This window comes from Orcinus orca, chromosome 13 (genome assembly GCF_937001465.1).
Source record: "Orcinus orca chromosome 13, mOrcOrc1.1, whole genome shotgun sequence".
NCBI lineage: Eukaryota > Metazoa > Chordata > Mammalia > Artiodactyla > Delphinidae > Orcinus > Orcinus orca.
Window position 1 is genome coordinate 8733086 of NC_064571.1, and position 20453 is coordinate 8753538.

The following is a 20453-nucleotide window of genomic DNA, read 5'->3' on the forward strand; positions in this document are numbered from 1 at the left end:
GCCCAAATTCTACTCTACTTCAGGCACCTTTCCTCCTGAGACTCCCACGGGATATACACACACAGAGGTCACGAGAAACCGGAAACAAGGCAGCCGATCCTGTGCCCGCAGTGCCCAGCTCAGGTCTCATAAATCTGTGTGGAATTTACAGCCCAAGCCAAGGATTCTGAGATCAGCCCTACATTCCAGTCCCCAAGAGGGCTTGTTGACACCAATTGCCGGGTCCCCCCACCCCGGGTTTGGTTCAGTACACCTAGAGAGGGGCCTGAGAATTTGCATTTCCAACAAGTTCCGAGGTGTTGCTGATTCTGCTGGTCTGGGAAAACACTTTAAGAACCGGGAGTCCTGAGGAAGAGTAGAGACCCGTGGGAACAAGCTTGCCAGCGGCAAGAGGGAGACACGCCACCCCGAGCGTGCAGCCTCGCAGGGAGCAGGGACTGCTTACGGGTACATGTGGGCCTGTCCTCCGTCTGATCCACTCAGATCATTAGTCCTTCCTCTAGGGAAGGGGCACTCTCTCCTCTCCCACCAACTTTTGAACTTGGGAATAGAAGCAGCAGAAGAAAGCATACATGACAGTGAGGTAGCCACTAGCCTGGGTGATGGACTGATGCTGATACTGTAGAGCAGTGATCCTCAGCCTGGCTGCATAGTGGGTCCACCAGAGGAGCTTGTTAAAAATATACCCATGTCCAGGTCCCACCGAGAACCCCTTAATCAGAATCTCGCGGGGCGGAGCCCTGAGCAGTGTTCGTTAAAAGCTTCCTAGGTTGTTCTAAAGTGCAAGAACCATTATTTTAGACTGAGAACCAAAAGATGTTTCTAGGTTGTTTAACTCAGTTGGGGACATTTTAGATTTGAATTGTTTATGTCAAATTAATTAAAGTTCAGCCCCAAAGGAGAATATGAAAGGAAAGGGAAGAAGTTCCAAGGGCAGATTTCCAGGGAACACCAGCAAAGATGAAGCCAGGTGTCAGAAGAATCACAGTACTGGAAGAGGGTGATGATGTTGGGGTCCAGCAGGGACAGGGAGGGGGATAATCCAAAGAGTCCAGTGGAACCGAGAGGTCTTGTAGAATGAGAAGTGCTAGAGGTCACCCGCACTGACAGTTGGGCTGCTGTCAAAATCACATTCTATAAGGTGCTGGGGACAGACGTCCACGGGCAGCATGTTAAGAAGTCAGAAAAAAAAAAAAAGTAAAAGATGGGGATTTGGAGGTAAAAGTGTAAACTACTCTTTCATGAAATAAGATTTTTTAACTAACTGCTGGTTTGCTGTTTCCTTTTCTCCTTTATTTGTACATCTATGGCTTCAAAATTTGAGTCCAGTTTTTTTTTTAATCACTTCCAGATCTTTTCTATTTATCAAGGAGGTTTCAGGTTATTGTGAATACAGATTATTTATACAGATAATGCCTCTCGTCCAGTGAACCTGAGCATGATAAAAAGGTATAATTTCAGGTGGGAAATGCATCGCATGGGGGTTAATGTCAGCCATGCGGGAAAATTTGAAGTGCTTTCAGCATGAACCGCTAGGCACTCAGACTCCGAAATCCAAGGGCTCTCAGGGCCAGAGCAGGACAGGTCCTTCCCTTCTGCCGCAGATAGGAGGGCTCTTGGCATTATGTTATTGGTGTTCACTGCAGTGTTCCCAGGACACGCCACACTGCCTGGGAAACGGCAGGCACTCGAATGTGTCGAGGGTTGTTTTCTCATCTGTCTTGGGAACATCCACATCTTTTAAAATAATAGGACTTCCTTGGCAGTCTAATGGTTAAGACTCTGTGCTTCCAATGCAGGGGACGTGGGTTCGATTCCTGGTAGGGGAGCTAAGATCCCACATGCCACGTGGCCAAAAATAATAATAATAAAAAATATAAAATGCTAAGGTTGAAAAAATTAAAATAATAGGCTTTTCGTAGTTCTGTTTTACTCTCTGTCCATATATAACATTAGCTGGTACTTATATGCCTGCTACTGTCCTAAGGGCTTCATGTAATTCCTCATCACAACACTGTGAGGTCGTCTCCCCCAGTCTGCAGATGAGAGGCCAAGGTCACACTGCTAGTTAGGGAAGAACTAGGATTTGGACCCAGCTACCGGGGTTCTCAGCACCCTGCAAGTGACATACATGCAGCTCATCCCGTGTCACCTTCAGGCTCCCATCTCCAGAAAGATTTGAAAGGATCTCTGGTTTTCACGTCTGTGACTTTTCAAAGCTACATCACCCTCCGGGATATAAAAAAAGTACAGGTGACCCTTGAACAACAAGGGTTTGACCTGCACGGGTCCACTTATACATGGATTTTTGTTTTTCAGCAGTAGAGACTGCAGTACTACACGGTCCATGGTTGGTTGAACCTGAGGGTACAGAGGGGCCAACTATAAGTTATACACCGATTAACCCCCTGCAGTTCAAGGGTCAGCTGTCTTCTGAGAGACGTACAGATTTGTCACAACTAGTGGGTTTGCCAAAGCTCATGGAACTGTACACTTAACATGGGTGTATCTTCTTGCATATAACTCACGCCTCGAGAAAGCGGATTTTTTTAAATATTCTAATCGAAAAGTCAAACATGATTTCAAAAGCTTTAGAGAAGAACTGAAGTAGAGAAAGAAAGTTATTAATCAGAGTTCAGTCTCTTCAAAAGAAGTTTTAATGGCTTTGTTTTCCAAGCTGTTTAAAAATCAAGTGTCATTTTACATTCATTGCCAGGGAAAGGAAAGCCTCTTCAGCGCAAGGTAAAACCACCTAAAAAGCAAGAGGAAAAGGAGAAGAAGGGAAAGGGAAAGGCCCAGGAAGACGAGCTGAAGGACTCCTTGGCCGACGACGACAGCTCCTCCACCACCACAGAGACCTCCAACCCAGACACAGACCCGCTCCTCAAGGAGGTAGGACGGCCCCGTAGAGCAGGGTTCACACACAGTGAATGTGCTGTGTTCAACACGCGCACACGTTCTGAGGGCTAGTGCTCAAGAGTGCACAGACACGCCCAGGCGGTCACTCCCCTGCAGAAGCTCCACAGCGCTGGGCGTGAGTATCTTCACTTCCCCTGGGAACAAATCAGGAAGGCTGCTAATAAGGTGAAATAGTTAGAAACTGGAAACACAGCTTGAAAGTTAGGGACCATCTAGAATAGTAACGACTCTGGCTCATGCAAATTGTTTCAGATTTTAAGTATCAAAAGAGAATGAGGAGGGGCTTCCCTGGTGGCGCAGTGGTTGGGAGTCCGCCTGCCGATGCAGGGGACACGGGTTCGTGCCCCGGTCCGGGAAGATCCCACATGCCGCGGAGCGGCTAGGCCCGTGAGCCATGGCCGCTGAGCCTGCGCGTCCGGAGCCTGTGCTCCACAACGGGAGAGGCCACAACAGTGAGAGGCCTGCGTACCGCAAAAAAGAGGATGAGGAGGAATTCTGTCACTTTGATGGATTGTATTGGCCGTGTCCTGTCGGATCACCGCTGCTACAGCGGGCCCTGGGAGCAGGTAGAGCAGGGACTGTGACCTCTGGTCCGGGCACCCACCCAGTGCACGCTGGGAGGCCGCCTCACTCCCCATCCTCTGCTCCCGGGGGTGGGGAGGTCACAAGCATCAGGGGTAACACAGCAAAATGTGCAGACACCGTGGCCATGAGATAAATGGAGGCTAATGTTACTGTTGTGACTGTGTCAGGGAGTGTGAGTTATAAGTGGTATGCAGAAAAGTGAGGGCGTACTTCTGTTCTGGCATTTCTATTTTTAAATAACTGTATTTCAAATTTGAAATGATCCAAATAGAGCCTTTAATATTGTAGAGCAGAATTCTTTTTCAGTAGTAATCTAGTGGCTTAAAAAATCATTTCTTAAAGATATCCAGCAGTGTCGTCCACATATATTAATTTTTAAAATAAAATTTACACGTGACACTTTCTGGCCAGCCGCCCTCCCCTGTGCATCCCTGATGTTTGGCGGGTGCTCTGGGCCAAATGTCAGGGATGGGGCTGGCGTTGTGTCCCGTATCTCCTCTGTGACAGATGACTGCAGAGGAGCAGAATGCCAGCTACTGGTCCTCAAGTGGGGTCCCAGCCGTCTCTGATATGAATAAGCGTTTGGAAAGCGTTCTCAGCACAGACTTGCTCCACAACTTTGCCCCACTCCCTTTCTGCCTTCCCGGCATTTTCCTAACCACTCCTCAGTGGCCCCTCTCCAGCGGACCCCCTCTGTGCACCCACTGGCATCATCCTCCCTTCTCTGCTGTTGGTTTTCTCCTGGTTGTCCCATCTCCTGCCCGGTCATTTGCTTCCTTACAGACACAGCTCAGGACTGGCGGCCTCCGTGCCTGTTACCCTTCTCCCGGCCGAGCAGTCTGTATGCCTCCCCCTCAGCACTCCTGCGTAGAGTTCATGTGCTCTTGTCTCTTTGTGACTGATCTCTTTGCCAGTTTTGTGCATTTTCTTCCAAAGTGGATTTCAATCTTGGGAGGTCATTTTCTCTTGGATGTGTGTCTTTTCCAACCCTATTCTACCCATGCATTCAGCAGATACATGTTGAGTACCTGAGTGCTGGGTGCTTGAGAAGCAGCCGTGGACGAAAGAACCAGGTTCCTGTCCTGTAGGGGCTCACGGTCCACAGAGTTCCGGAAATACTGCACGACTCAGAAGAGTCTCAAAAGGTGTATGTGCAGGAGGCTGTTTTACCCTTTCTCTGCAGCTAAATAGATGGGTCTGTGTGACCTGTTAAAATCCAGGCTGCCAGAACCGTGCAGCCAGATGCTGTCGGGTGGACGCTCATCTGCCCTGTGTCGGGAGCTCCCCCCATACCCACAGCTCTGCCCTTCGGCCGGGTATGTCTTCCCCCGATTGGCCCTATGCACCGGGAACACAGAACCAGGTTTCTGTTTTCTTCATTTCCCATCTGTGCTGCGTGTGGTCCTTCTGCGCATGAGCGGTGCACGCCCGCTCCACAGGCGGCTCCCGGGCAGGGTCACCAGTGCCTGAACGATACCTGCCCTGTTTAGAGACAAGCCCCCTGTGCTCACGCCTGGGTGTTGCGGCAGCATCACCTTACTCTGAAACGCACGGTATGGTCTCCGTGCTCAACTGGTCGAGGACCCAGGGGCAGCACTGCTCTGAGATGCAGCTGGGCTGTGGCCTTCTCAGCCCACAACGCCAGTCGTGTGTAACTCTGTATTGTAGTCCTGAGTTAACTTTTCTTGTACAAAAGGCAAGGTTTTGCTCCCCAGTGCCTAAAAACAAGAAGCTACCCGTCTGTTGCTACCACTGTCAGCACCCACCCCAGTCAGGATATAAGTTAAAGTGACATTCGTTATAACTCACACTCACCAAAACATAATTTATAGTAAATCAAAGACTGAAAAATTGACAGACCCACAATAAAGAGAGGTTTGAAGAAAGGAGCTGATCATTTTTATTCATGTGATGTGTGTATCTACTACGTGTTTGGTTTTGTGTCTCTGCCTTCAGACAGCACTATATCAGGCATTTTTGTTAATCCTTCTCAGCAGTTGTGTCAATTTTTTTTTATAGGATACAGAAAAGCAAAAGGGAAAACAAGCCATGCCTGAAAAACATGAAAATGAAATGTCTCAAGTGAAACAGAAAAGCAAAAAACTCTTAAATGTTAAGAAAGAAATCCCAACAGATGTGAAACCCAGGTAAGAAAAATGAGTTCAGAGAAATGAGGTATGTAAAAGTTGTTACTGGTGAGAACCAGGTAATGTTTTCGTTTGCTTGGTTGGTTTTTAGGGGGGTTTTGGCAACAAAAGCTGCATCCCTCATGACGTTCCTAGGGGGTCTTTTCTACTGCCCTGTGTTCACTGTCGCTGGTGAGGGACAGCCACATGCTTCCGATGTCAGAAGTATAAAAGGCAGAGTTAAAGCTACTTGTGAAAATGGAGGAGGAAAATGTAGGTTGGTGATCTGTTCCCAGGCAGAGAGCCGTTTCACTTCTGCACAGAGATGGCCTTGGTGGTTTAGCCGCAGGTACGAGCATAACTTCTCTCAGCTAGAGCCCTGAGTCTGCTCACTAACCCAGAGCTGCCGTTGGGGTCTAGAATTCTGTGCTGTAAAACTTGGGAGGACTTATTCTTAACCTTAAAAAAAACAGTGCTCAGGGCAGATGTGACTACCGGACAGTTCTACCATGAAGTAGCTCCCGTCCAGTTCCCGTGGGGCAGGTCCTGTGGGCCTCACAGGGAGGGCGACCTGCAGGATGTTTCCCCGGGTCAGTGAATGAGTTGAACTCTTGGGTTATTCGTTACCAAGCTTACTTCGTACTTTCACTAAGCTTTGGATCTGTCTAGTAAACTACTCCTAGTTTCAGTGTGGTTATTGATGCCCTTTCTAGCTCAGCATATAAAAGACCATCTGCGTGGAAGCCAGTATTTGCCTTCTTGTGTGGTAAGTGGCCGTCGACCCAGGAAGTTGAGGGAATTAGGTATAAATTGATAAAGGAAGACATTTATCATTAGAATTGCCCTTAGCTTTGCGGGTCTGTTCTTACTCTGATTCTAGGAATAAAACTTGAGCTCTGCAGAAACATCAATAAGCTAGACTCTGTCCCTGGGTTATACAGCTTAACTCGACAGGGGCCGTCTGTTCTGTAGAACCAGAAGCTAATAAGAAATTAGTGATTACTGCAGTAAAATTTAACCTTGTCCCTGAACTTATGCAATAACACAGGATATGGCAGTGATTAGTAACAGAGTATTTATACCTAAAAGTCACCCTTTTGTGCAAAATGTCAGTTTAAGTGACCTAACCCCACAATTCGTTGAGAACGGTCTGACCCAGTTAGAAGCAACGTCAGGTGGAGTAATGGCTGATGCACTTGAGGCTCCCGAGACTGAGTCTCCGCCTGAGGTCCTTCGGTGCTAACGCTCTGCCAGCCCAGGACAGGAATCAACCCTCGTCTAGGGACTAGGGGTGATTCTTCTAGACCTTTCTCAGGCTTAGTTGACTGATCAGATGTTTTAAAGTAAATGAGGCTAAAAAACCCAAATTATGAAAAACCCTAGTTTCTACATATGCTGAGATTTTGTGAGAATGGACAGTTATGCTATCATTCTTATCATAAATTTTAAAACCCAGCTTCTAAGAATTATCGTAGTGAAACCATTTCGTAGGTGGCTGTCACCAGATCTGCCATTTATTCTCCTTCATGCCTGAGGGCAGTGTTTTTAAGACAGATCGTATGTACATGTTAATCCTCTCATCCCTCTTCCATTGATTTCTGTCATATTCTGATTTTTTTATGAAATAACTTAGCCATTAGCAGATTTGACTTTGCAAGTTTGTAAACGACTCCACTTGACGCCCCCTGACTTTGCAGGGATGTTGAGTTTGCTGGTAAACCCAAGGCCAGAGCTGCCCGCTCTCCAGCCCCTGTTAGGAGGCAGTTAGAGTGGTTAACTCATGTCCTTTTGATGTATAGTTAACAGAAATCATTACCAGAAGACAGCTTAAGCAACGTGCTCTAAATTGTCTTTTGTAACTGGAGAAATCTATATCAACCCTGGTCTTCTCATCTCCTGTATCTAATCTCTTTAAACTCACTGATCTTGTTTTGTGTTTTTCTGAATTCAGGGATAAAAGTATTGAGTCAGAATCTTTTAGTACCTCAGTCAAATTCAGAGTTCAAGACCTTTTTTTAATAACCAGAAAGCTGGCCTCTGAATAGAGCCATTTGCTGTCTCCACTCGGGTGTGACAGTAAATGCCCTGTGCTATCCCGCGCTGGTCCCGCCCCAGTGACACCTGACGTTCCTGTCACCTAAGAAGTGCTCTCAGCGTGTTATATGTGCTTCCACGTATCTGAAGGAAATAGGTGCACACTTTTAAAAAAGAGATATTAATAAGGCATATATCATGACTTTTCTTTTGGAAGATTTACGTGGTGGGGAAAAAGCATTTATATATCAGTTGGCCAAAAAGCTGATGTTCTAATAGTAAAATCTGTGGGTTTAGCTCACACTCGCTTTATCAAAGATTAGTCTTTAAATATTATCAGTGTTGTTGGAACATTATATTATATCACCTCCAGGCCAGAAGACCCAAATCCTTAAATGCTGAAGAATTCATTTTCCTATAAGTAAGTGGTAGTAAGCCAGAGGAATGGCTCCCACGTGGTCTTTGCCTGTGTAACCCCATCCTCCCTAACTCCGAAGAGTTGACTTCAAAACAACCACTAGGATTGTGGGGCAGAGGGTTACAGGGCAGAGATCTGGTCTCCCCTTTTTTTCCAGCTTATACGCTGTAGAAGTGGGTCTGTAGACCTCCAGAAGACTGTATTTTAGGTCAGAGATGCCAGGGAGTGAGAGATGTCGGACACTAAAAGGACTTCAGGAGACCAGGAAAGGCGCAGGGCTCCCTGGTTTAGGATACCAGCTATCCATTGATTCTTTTGTTTTCTGTTTATCAATGTATGTTTACATAACTTAAATGTAATCATCTAAAATAAGCAAAACGTGTTATAGAATCACTGTACCCTCTGTCAGAGTCTGCTTGAGCAGTGCACTCGGCTCAGGGCCGTGGGTGCCACAGTGCACACACCGGCCTCCAGGCCCTCGGCTCTGGGAAAGCCCTCACCTTGCCCTCAGCTCTCTGCCTCCCCTCTTCCCCCAGACGGGGGCGTGGACCGAGTATGACACTCATGAGCGTGCGTCGGCATCCCAGCTAGCTTTCTGTTCTTCTCCCTTCCAAGGAATCACCTAAATTAAGTTGGCCCTTATCCCTTTTATTCAGAAGCCTTAAAAAAGGCTTCTTGGTGGAGCTCATCTGGTCTAACTTAGGAAAGGATGAGTCAGCAAAATTAAAGCAGTTGTCTGGCACCTCTTTCCTTAAAAACCAACCAACTCCACAGTGGTGCAGAGTGAAGCTTTGTATAGACAGTCCCCAGCCCCACACTTATAAACGACTTGCTTACAAACAGTTCACACCCACCCAGCTCCACCACCACCACTACCAGAGGTCTGGGTGTCTCTGTCAGGGGAGGCTTTGTTTTTTAAAAGGTGGCGTTTTTAAATAACCCTGTCAGTCAGAAGCAGAAGGGCAGACGATTTCTAAAACTGTAGCGTTAATAGTCTCGCCCGTAAACGGTGGATGTTTTCACATCAGTTTGTTACCCCACCTAAAATTCTACTTATGTGGCTTAACCGAACCCTTCGAATTTTTGGCTAGCTCTTACACTAATTCCAAACATACTAACACTTTATTATAGAAAAATTGTGAAATATAAAGAAACAAAAGAATGAAAATGACCCTTGACCTCCTACCTTATAAAATGTTTGTGAAGAGCCTCTGTTAAAATTCATCTGTGTCACAGGCCTACTGGAGAACGGACTCGAGGACACGGGGAGGGGGACGGGTAAGCCATGACAGTGAGAGAGAGGCATGGACATATATACACTACCAAACGGAAAATACATAGCTAGTGGGAAGCAGCCACATAGCACAGGGAGATCAGCTTGGTGCTTTGTGTCCACCTAGAGGGGTGGGATAGGGAGGGTGGGAGGGAGGGAGACACGAGAGGGAAGAGATATGGGAACATATGTACATGTATAGCTGATTCACTTTGTTATAAAGCAGAAACTAACACACCATTGTAAAGCAATTATACTCCAATAAAGATGTTAAAAAAAAAAAAGCTATACATTTAAAAAAAAATTTATCTGTTTATGAAGTCATGCTTCACGTACTGTTTTGTCATCTGCTTACCTTCTTTGCAGGGCGGGGGTGGGGGGGGTGCCGGTGCTGGTGGTGCCGTTGGATCTGGAAAGCCTGACCCGTCTGACCTTTGCACTCTGGTGTGGACCAGCGTGGTCTGTGCCTGGCCCCGAGCCCAGCAGAAATTGGCCGCCCCCCAGGGAGTGCGAACTTGGAGGGGCAGCGGTAGGAGGAGGAACCTGAAGGGTGGGGCCGGGGGCAGAGCGGCATGTGGGAATCACACGTCTGAGGGCTGGGGCACTCAGGCTGGGGCAGGACGTGCGCTACAGTGGAAAATGCCAGACACGTACCCGTTTTAAGAACATCTGTGTCGACCGGTAAACTTTGTAATATTTTCGATGAAAAGCAAGCTATTGGCTCAGCCTTAAACTGACAGCTTTGCAGCCGTCACCAGGAGCCCAGGGGAGACTCATGATGATTTTTGGAATTCTCGTCAGGGGCCGCTGGGTTCTTTCAGCTGTGTCCCACCGTTCCCCGGGAAGACGTCCTTTTCCTGGACTGTGTCAGCCCAGCTCCTGTCAGAGGCCTCCCAAGCCTGCGACTTGATCTTGGTGGGCGGCACAGAAGCAGCTTTGTAAAGAAGGTTTTTAGGGTCCATGCATTTCCATTGTTCACCAGGCTACTTTACGTGGGCCATCTCCCCAGTTCATTTCTCCTAGAGATTGCTTCTCTCGGCACATTTTAACGTTTTCTTCATCAGGCTGTGGAAACTCAAAATAGCCCAGCTGCCACCCACTTTGCCTTGCCGACAGGAAGGTCAGAGCCAATTCATTGTCCTTTTTATATATGTTTGTTATTTTACGCTTACCTGTAAATATTTTAGAAGAAATATACTCTAAATAGATTAATAAAAATAGTATTTAAGTCTTTGTCTAAGATGAACCCTGAGTTCAAGAATAAAGAATATTCATCTCCCCGACTCAGCCTACACCTTCGGCAAGTAAAGCAGCCCTGCTATTCTGCCACAGGCTCTCGGGGTTCTGTAGGTCACCCAGGAGCTTAGCCCTGGTCAGTACACAGTGTTCGCGAGAAAAATGCGTTCAAGGCTTTGAGTAGCAGAACCTTTGGCATTTCTAAGTCTGAGACCCTTCAGAATCTTCATATTCCGGAGCCGCACAGGCGGTCTAGCTGCCAGGTGAGACGCACTCAGCAGCGGGATGACTGCACTTAGTACCTCCTGAGTGGCTAGTCTGTGCCAACAGCTTCAGACACCTTCTCTGACGCAGGTGTTCCCACCCATTACATACTATTAAACAATGGACCTCAGTTCCTCGTCCGCACTCCGAATAGCAGAGGATAAATCTGCAAGTGCAAGTCTCCTGAACAGTACTGGAGGTGCTTGGAACGCGGCCAGCCCTCGGGACTGTGGGTTGATAATGCCTCAGGAGGCCAGATGAGTAAAAGAAGGTGTTGAAATTGTAGAGGGATCAGTGACTCCTCCTCTCTGCTCTGAAACAAAGGGCTGCGTTTGAATGTTCCACCTGTGATTGTCTTTCAGTTCTTCAGAGCTACCATATACCGCCCCTTTGGAGAGTAAACAACGTCGAAATCTCCCAACCAAGATTCCTCTTCCAACTACATTGACAAATGGATCCAAACCACGAAATTCCCAGAAAACAAAAGGTATTTTCATTTTTCATCATACAGATGCCCTAATGATTCGTTGTGTTGGTAGTTGTGAGTTGGCAGTAATCAGTCAGTAGTTACCAGTCATAGGACGGCTACGGTTGGGTTCTCATTCTCATTAGGAGAATGGGTTCTTTGAAATTGGCCCGAAAGAAAGGAATTATCCTCCATAACAGCCTTCTTTTCTGAATTCTGTACAGGTACAAATAAGTTAGTGGATAACCGGCCACCTGCCCTAGCAAAATTCCTCCCAAATAGTCAAGAACTAGGCAACACCAGTAGCTCAGAAGGTGAAAAAGACTCTCCACCGCCAGAGTGGGATTCCGTGCCCGTTCACAAGCCTGGCAGCTGTAAGTATGGTGACCTGGAGACCACGGGCTCTCCGCACCCACAGCCCACCCAGCTCTGGGCCGGAGAACCGCGGTGGGGATGGCTGGGGCACGTATTGCTTTAGAAGGAGACCCAGTGTCTAGTCTGCCGGAGCCGGCTCGCAGCAGCCAGCAAAAGCTGCTGTTCAACAGTCTGCTGGTCGTTAAACTGTTGCAGCTTAATCCGCCGCGGTGGGAGTATTTACACCAGAGAAATCGGCAGACGATCCAGAGGGCTAGTCAGAGTGTAGGGGATGGAAGGATCTGCGTAGAGCAGTGGATCACCCAAAGTACTGCCTCCTGAAAGCGTCAGCTCAGCAGCCCTTTACCTGACTAGCTTCTCATACATTTACACTGTAACTGCTTTTTGTAAAAATGCAGTTTATTCCCAGTTTACCCACATCTTTTCCATAAACCTGTGTTAGTTCTCTCACTAGCCTCTTGACCTCGTTCCTCCGGTCAGGCCTGCAGGAAATTGTGAAAGTAGCACCGTCTCCTAGAAGAGGGTAGAGGTCCTCGCCCTCTAGAAATGTAAGACCTGGAACAGAAGATGACAGAGAGCAGCACAGTTGAGGGCCTGGTGGCAGGGCTTGGGGGTCAGTCCCTTAGGGCTGATTTGTCTACACTCACCGAGGTGTCAGAACGGCCTCCGTTTGGCCCATTTGTGCCAAAGGGAAGATGAGGGTTGCGCACCAGGTTTGAGGTGAAGGAGGCTTAGAGAAGAGGGGGTGGTGAGTTGAATGAGGGCGAGGAACTCGGAAACTCGGGTGAGGTGTGCGTTAAACACGCACCTTTGTAAATACATGCTGGAAAGAGATGCTCCCTGGGTTAGAACCTGCAGCCCCGTAATTGCTGTGAAACTTTCTGGTGCCTTATAGTACTGTATTTTTGCCTGAGATGAGAGATACAATCCAAAACCCCTGGTCATTCAAGAAGTGTTGAACAAGCCTCTGGGTCGTCCCGGTGGCCCGGCTGACGCTTTCGAGTCCTTGGGTCCCCTCTGAGGTTTCAGCTGGACACTGGTCCTCAGCTTGTACCCTGGGATCGGGGTGGTTCCTGCACAGAGGAAGCTGCGCTCCAGTGCAGGGAATAAATACCATGTGCCCAGGGAGCCGGTTCCATGGGGTTGTCTGGGGCACAGTGAAGTAAACGCAAGCCGTGCCGGCCTCAGCACCGACACAAGCCCGAGGGGTATCCAGCAGGGAGAGGGTGTGGGCATCAGGTCAGCAAACCCCGGAGCAGGTGAAGAAGGGGTTCTCCACGTAAGCAAGGGTGGGAGCGGGGCGGGTGGAGACAGGTCGGTGGATAGGTGCCAGGACCGTGGGGGAGGGGCAGGGAGAGTCACGGGGCGGGTGCAGCTCCGGAGATGGGACAACTCCGCCTTCGAAGAGAAGGGTGCTTTGTTTGGCGGTGCACACCATAGATGTGCGAGGTGGTACCTTTTTCTGATACAAGTTGTGTGTTTCCATTCGGTGAGTGCAGAATCAGTATTCTTTTGTGACACTGAAAGTTCTTCTGTTCTAAATTTTTAAAACAGCTGTGCCTTAAAGGGCAGCAGGAATATAGTAGGAGTTCCTATCCTTGTAAACCAGGGACCGGGACCGCACCAGGTGGGCCCACGGAGTGCGGGGATCATCCTGGAGGAGCTGGGGGTGTTCTCCTGGGGCCGCACCTGCGCAGTTCGGACCTGTGTGGAAGATCAGAGGCTTTCAGGTCCTGGCAGAGCCTCCACCTGCCCGTCCCTGAGGGGCGTGGAGAGGCCTCTTCCCAGCCTGAGGTGTGGGAGGGAGAGGACCGCGCCCTCCAGCAGGGCCTGCAGAACGCAGCCGGGAGGTGGGTCACAACGGTGATTCCGGGAAAGGCCCAGAATGCAGAGAGAGACATGACTTCCCTTTTTTTTTTTTAAACAGAACACGTATGACAGCTGTAGGTTTTTCTTGTTAGAAACACTTGAGTCCTGCATAGCACCAGCTAGAACGCCAGAAGTAACCGAAACTGAAGGGTAAAAATCCAAGTATCACATTGAGACCCTTTGTTTTTAACTTCCAGCTACCGATAGTCTTTATAAACTCTCTCTGCAAACCCTCAACGCAGACGTCTTCCTGAAACAACGCCAGACCTCGCCGCCGCCCAGCTCCCCGTCACCGCCCGCCGCTCCCTGCCCGTTCACGTCCCGGGGCAGCTACAGCAGCATCGTCAATGGCAGCCCCGGCAGGTAGGCCCGCAGCCCCCGCCCGTGCCGCGCTCAGCCGGCGCTGCACCCCGCGGGTGGGAATCCTCGGTGCCGCAGACGGCCGTCCCTTCTCGCCTCTTCCCCCGGCGGGCTCAGCGCCCTCCCCGCAGCACCGCCTTCCCACCCGTCACCCGTGCCCGAGGGGCACCAGGGTCACGCTCTAGGCCAGGAGCCAGGAGTACACTCAGCGAGGACTGAAGACCCACAGCAGCTGCGCTGTGGGCAAGGAAGTGGGTCTGCGGGTCGTTCCCTCTGACCTGTGGCGGGACCTGGAGGAGGTCGGAGCCGAGCAGGGAGGGCTCCTCCAGGCAGTGACAGTGACCCCCATGCTGATGACACTCGAGCAGGGGCCGCCTTTTCCCGCACACGCGGCGGCGCCCGGCCCACGGCCGCCCTGCCCGTGTGGGAAGAGGCGGGAGGCCCCGGGCCTGGTGGGCACTGGCCGCCGGGGCCCTCGCACGGGGGCTGCTCACCTGCCCGCACGCTCCGCTCCATCCAGCTGCCCGGCATTCCCTCCAGGACGGGGCTGCCTCCTTTCCCGGCCCCCGCCTCTCTCCCGCACCTGGAATTTTACCTTTCTCCCACATTCCTTCCCCTCCCACCCCGTCCCCCCAGGCTACACAGCCTCAGGCCACAGAGCATTTCCTGAGGCCTGGCCAGGCCCTGTGGGCAGCCCAGGGCCGTCCCCGGCTCCCTCGCAGGCTCCCTCGCAGGCCCTGGGACACGTGCCCGGTGGGCCTCCGTGGGGGGCATTGCCCACAAGGACTGAGCGGTTCTCTCCTTGCTTCTTCCGTCAAGCGACTCTAAAACGAAGCATTCAAATGGAAGCAAACACAAACTGACAAAAGCAGCCTCGCTCCCGGGCCAGAACGGCAACCCCACGTTTGCTGCAGTCACGGCCGGGTACGACAAGAGCCCAGGTGAGCGGCTTGGCACTGGGAGGCCGGGCACCGCTGGGCCTCGGGTCTGGTGGAGGTACCTGCGGCCTGGAGGTACCTGGCTGCTTTGATTGACTCGGAGCCCATTGTTACAGGTGGGAATGGCTTTGCTAAGGTTTCTTCAAGCAAAACAGACTTTTCCAGCAGCCTTGGCGTGTCACACACTCCCGTTGACAGCGATGGCTCAGACAGGTACGTTTGGCCCTTCTTACCAGGGCAGGGCAGGAGGGTTTCCCAGGCCAGTTTAGCATCTTCTATCGTATGTGTGTTTCGAGGCGTTTGCCCCTAGGTGACAAGCAGGTGTTTGTCGGAGGCGGTCAGGAGCCTCTCTGTTGGGTGGGGCAGAGCCCCGAGTGCGAGTGCGTGCTCCCACCTGGCTCCCTGACGGGAGGAGGGGCCGCGACATGTTCCGGCCCAGCGGAGAGGGAGACAGACTGGCGTTCCGCCTTCTGAGTCTCTTCTGATCCTTCTCCGTTATCATGGTTATTGTGAAAAGGATGTGATCCGATCATTAGAAGTAGAAGAACAAAAACGCACTCGAGAGGAAGGACACGGAACAAATTCTAGGCAGTTTATTATAAATTATTGGACAGGCCATTTCTTTGACCCAGAGCAACCGCAGTGGCCTGGTGGCATGCAGCGACTGCCTCGGTTCATTTTCCCAGATAAATAACGATGACAATAAGATTATAACTGTCAGTAAGTAGAGTCCCAGTTTTACCTGCTTGACACTAAAAGGAAATTAATCCTAGATTTGAAATAATTTTTTTTTTTTTTTTTTGCGGTATGCGGGCCTCTCACTGCTGTGGCCTCTCCCGCCGCGGAGCAACAGGCTCCGGACGCGCAGGCTCAGCGGCCATGGCTCACCGGCGCAGCCGCTCCGCAGCATGTGGGATCTTCCCAGACTGGGGCATGAACCCGTGTCCCCTGCATCGGCAGGCGGACTCTCAACCACTGCGCCACCAGGGAAGCCCTGAAATAATTTTTTAATAAATCTTCCATTACCAAAAGGGAAACAAGGAAGAAACGCCTCTTTTCTCTGCCTGACACTTCCGCTGAGCCAGGCCGTCAGCTCACGACAGGGTAGCCTGGGCTCTGAACTCCTCCGTGCCTCCCTCCTTTGTGTTATGGAAGGTGTTTCCAGTCCCCACTTCTGCCTGTAATACGCGAGCCCCCAGCTGAAGCAGCGCCTCCTGTGTGTGAAGCCGTGCGTGAGGGATCTGTCTCCACTAACCATCACATTTTTGTGTGTTGCATTTTCCTCTTATAACGTTCAGCTCGGGTTTGTGGAGTCCCGTCAGCAACCCCAGCAGCCCTGACTTCACACCCCTCAATTCGTTCTCGGCCTTTGGAAACTCTTTTAACCTAACTGGTGGTGAGTGTTTAACACTAGACCCATGACTAATGAGCCTGTGGACAAGGACAGAGGGAGGATAAGGTCCACTTTCATGTGTGGAGGAAAGTACGATGGTCGTTTAGTGGACATTTTTAAAGGATGCGTTTCCCTGTGTCAGTGCAGTCAGGTGGCAGCAGATGGGCCGCCTTCAGGGAAGTGGGTCTGTCTGTGCTCTCCTGGACGGGGTCTGGCACAGCTGCCCCGGTGTGAGGAGGCCCAGCGAGAGGCCCTCAGAAGGGTCCTCTGTCCGCTCGGCACCCCAGCCCGTAGGTGCGGTGGTCTGCTCGATGCTCTGCGGGTCCCAGCTGGCTCGTGTTGCGCAGAACTGACTTAAGAGCTGCAAGAAAGGATTCTGTGTCTGAGATGTGACTCCTGGCCATGCTGGGGCTCTTTATTTTTCTTGCTGTCCAGAATTAGGGGCAACTGTGTGAATTTCACATTAGCTGTGATTGTGATGTTTGCACTTGACCGTCCAGTGACAGGTGTGGGTGAGGTATTCAGACGGCATGCTGGGGTCTGGAGAACAGCACCCCGCACCCTGTTTTCCCCGAATGTGGTGGGAGCTGATGGAGGGGGTGGGATGGCTCCAGGTGAGCAGCGGTGGGATGCGGACCCCTGAGGGGATGCCCCACCTGCCCGGGGGAGCACGGCCAGATCCAGCACGGACTTGCCTTTGCTTCCTCACCTCCAGAAGTTTTCAGCAAGCTCGGGTTATCGCGATCGTGCAATCAGGCCTCACAGAGGAGCTGGAACGAGCTGAGCAGTGGCCCCTCATACCTCTGGGACTCTCCAGCGACCGAGACCAGCCCTTCTTGGCCAGCCAGTTCCGGTTCCCCGACCCACACGGCCACAGTGAGTACTGGGCTTGGGCCCCGCTCGCTCACATGTCATCACTGCCGTCGCTGTCCCTTGGGTGGTGCTGACAGATACAAATGACAAACAGCAGCTCGGAAGGCGTGGGTTAGCGCTTTCACCACCTCTGCTGCTGTGTCTTCATTTCTGCCAAAGTGACCATCACTCTTCAGAGCCGTGACGGTCAAGCAGTTAGTTACGGGAGGAACAGCTGAGCAGCTGGGGGTTGACGTGTGAATCCTCTCACTTCAGCCTCTCCCGACTGAATTAGACCGCGGGGTGGCGGGTGGCCCGTCTCAGGTCCCACCACCTCCAGAGTCAGACGGTGCCGGAGCTCGGCGCGTGCCTGGTCCCGAGCAGCGCCGTGTCTCGGCTGGAGCTTGTCTAGAGCATCTGTTTGCTTCTCAGCTAATTGTTCTGCAGAGATCGTGCTCTTACCAGGGAAAATGATTACTGGTTTCGGCTTTTACAAATCGTGACAAATATGACCCCACTGTGATGACCTCTTCATCCTCAGGAGAACTAAATTGATTAGATGTGCACGGTTTAATGGTAGATATTTTAGCTTCATAGATTCCAGAGTTTGTCTTCACTTGTAATCATTCTGTCGTCAGTTTTACAGTCATCTTAACCATTCTTTAAAACGGGGTCAGTCACAGGGAGGGGTAGGGGGAAGCTGGGACGAAGTGAGAGAGCAACAGGGACATATATACACTACCAACTGTAAAATGGATGGCTAGTGGGAAGCAGCCGCATAGCGCAGGGAGATCAGCTCGGTGCTTTGTGACCACCTAGAGGGGTGGGAGAGAGACGCAAGAGGGAGGGGATATGGGGACATATGTATACGTATAGCTGATTCACTTTGTTATACAGCAGAAACCAACACACCATTGTAAAGCAATTATACTCCAATAAAGATGTTAAGAAGAAAAAAAACAGGGTCGGTACCTGTTGAGACTTCGCAGGCCGTTATTTCTGGTGCAGCCTGTCCAGCTCCTCCCTGGGTGCACAGGTGGCAGGGCCAGCTCCTGAGCACACCGCTGAGGCCGCAGAAGCGGGCGGCTGGACGCGGCCCCCCCGCTGTGGCTTGCCGCCCCTTCTTTAAAACATCAGAACCGTGCGCCCAGACTCTGAGGTGGCTTCATGTATAAAACATCTGTTTTAAAATAACTAAAGTGAAAGAACCGTGCGGTCTAGCCCACCCTTAGCATAACCATCGCCGCTTTACCACCTGCCTGCCTCCCTCGAGCCTGACGCTCCCCGTTGTGTTGTGTTTCGTCAGCAGATCCTCGGCAGCACCAGCAGCCTGTGGTCCTCCACTCCGTTCAGCAGCTCGATCTGGTCCAGCAGCCTGCACAGCACCCTCCCCTTCACCAGCCCTGCCAACGCGCTGCCGAGCATCGGCCTCATGGGCCCCGAAAGCCCCTCCGCTCCTCACACACCCTCCGCTGCCAGCCCCGCCGACGACCTGGGCCAGACCTACAACCCGTGGCGGATATGGAGCCCCACCATCGGAAGGAGGAGCTCCGACCCCTGGTCCAATTCGCACTTCCCTCATGAGAATTGAAATTAGGCAAAAAGAAAACGAAAAAAAGTGGGGGCCCCTCGTCTACATCATGATGTGCCCGTTTTCGAGACATCTTTTTAAGGCTCTTTCTTACCGCTAGAGCTTCCCAGTCCCCACCCTCATCTTTGCAGAACAGACTCAAGCAGGGCAGGCTTGTACCACTCGCTTCTTTCAGATCTTTCTTGCAATTATGATAATATGAGATTTGCTGTTGTGCTTTTAGAGAAAAGTCTGGACTCAGCCACAAACTCTAATAAGACCTGTACATCTGAAAACCTTAACTGTTATCAAGTTTCCACCACTTGTCTTCTTCCATTCTTTATTTATCTGTATGAACACAAATTTGACATTACAGCTAAGGAAATAACTTGAGTTGATTCAGAAGTCCTGGCATGTGACAATTTTATTAAATTACCAAGTTTGGTTTTTAATAATTTCACAATATTATGCGCCAAGATCTAATTTTAAAAACGTATGAGGACTTTGTGCTGAAAAACAGAGTATTTTTTTAAAATAAGGCTGTCTCGGTTTAAAAGCAGATTACAGAAATGTAAGTCAACTTTAAGAACAGTGAATGAATGTAAAAACATTCGGTTGAGACCATACACATTTTCTGTGCTGTTTGTACTTGAGGTATGTAACATTTGTATACCTGAGTTTATTTTAAAGATAAACTGAAATGCACATAGCCAAGTCTTGAGATACAAGATTGAATGTGTATTTCTTAAAAATACAACTTTGTGTTGTACTTTGAAATAAATGATGCTTTTTTCAAAAGCCTTGAATTGTTGTCTTTTTTTTTTTTTTTTTACACACAAGATGCATGTATTTAGATTCTCTCACACCAAAGTAAGTCATTCTGTCATTGCCTTATCCTGTGGAGTTGGACTTACCGTGGCTAGAAGCACTGTGGTCTAATTAAATTCTGATTATTTCCATAGTATTCCCTAAAGGCCCTTGATAGGGACTTCCCTGGTGGCGCACTGGTTAAGAATCCACCTGCCAATGCAGGGGACACGGGTTCAAGCCCTAGTCCAGGAAGATCCCACATGCCGCGGAGCAGCTAAGCCCGTGCGCCACAACTACTGAGCCTGCACTCTAGAGCCCATGAGCCACAACTACTGAGCCCACGTGCCACAACTACTGAAGCCCACGCGCCTAGAGCCCGTGCTCCACAACAAGAGAAGCCACCGCAATGAGAAGCCCACACACTGCAACAAAGAGTAGCCCCCCACTCGCCGCAACTAGAGAAAGCCTGCACACAGCAACAAAGACCCAACGCAGCCAAAAATACATAAATCTGTATTAAAAAAAAAGTGCCCTTGATAGAAAAAAGTTCACACATCTTAAAAGAAGCATGTTGACCCTTTTCCAATTTCAAAACTCCCACAGCTTCTGCAAGTGGTGCCTGTAGAGACCATACAGATACCAGGCAAGTTCCGTGGGCAGTTTGGTTTAATCTCTCAGAAAGTGTTGCCTGCTCCAGCTGCCTTTACTCATCTTCCTTTTTGCAATCTATAAAGCCAGTCTTTGCTGGGTAACCAGAGACGCCAAACATAAATGTTCTGTTTGAGGTCAATTACACGATGAAGAAATCCACCTGTCCAGCTCAGAGTGGTTTAGTTGAAGCATCGTACGGAGAGGTTTTAAGTCTGACCTTTTCTCTGCTTTGCAGCAAAGCTCAGCAGAGCCAGCCCCATCGCTTTCCCAGCCTATGCTCTGCCTGAGACTTGGGACACCAGCTTCCTGTCCAC

The 20453-nt window shown here is 50.2% G+C and overlaps 1 protein-coding gene across 6 annotated transcripts in view; it reads left to right on the plus strand.

The window, feature by feature from the left end:
* Positions 1 to 19479, plus strand: part of TMEM131 (transmembrane protein 131) — a 193912-nt gene extending 174433 nt beyond the window's left edge. For 4 of the 6 annotated variants that reach the window (XM_004277772.4, XM_033401859.2, XM_033401862.2 and 1 more), the window contains 10 exons: positions 2717 to 2892; positions 5524 to 5651; positions 11218 to 11342; positions 11546 to 11695; positions 13763 to 13928; positions 14745 to 14866; positions 14980 to 15076; positions 16162 to 16259; positions 16972 to 17132; positions 18415 to 19479. In XM_004277772.4, coding sequence (XP_004277820.1) covers positions 2717 to 2892; positions 5524 to 5651; positions 11218 to 11342; positions 11546 to 11695; positions 13763 to 13928; positions 14745 to 14866; positions 14980 to 15076; positions 16162 to 16259; positions 16972 to 17132; positions 18415 to 18699 — 1508 coding nt within the window. In that variant the 3' untranslated portion in view covers positions 18700 to 19479. The remainder of the gene's footprint in view (positions 1 to 2716; positions 2893 to 5523; positions 5652 to 11217; positions 11343 to 11545; positions 11696 to 13762; positions 13929 to 14744; positions 14867 to 14979; positions 15077 to 16161; positions 16260 to 16971; positions 17133 to 18414) is intronic. The other 2 variants (XM_033401857.2, XM_033401856.2) reach the window with 2 other exon arrangements.
* The last annotated feature ends 974 nt before the right edge of the window (positions 19480 to 20453 follow it).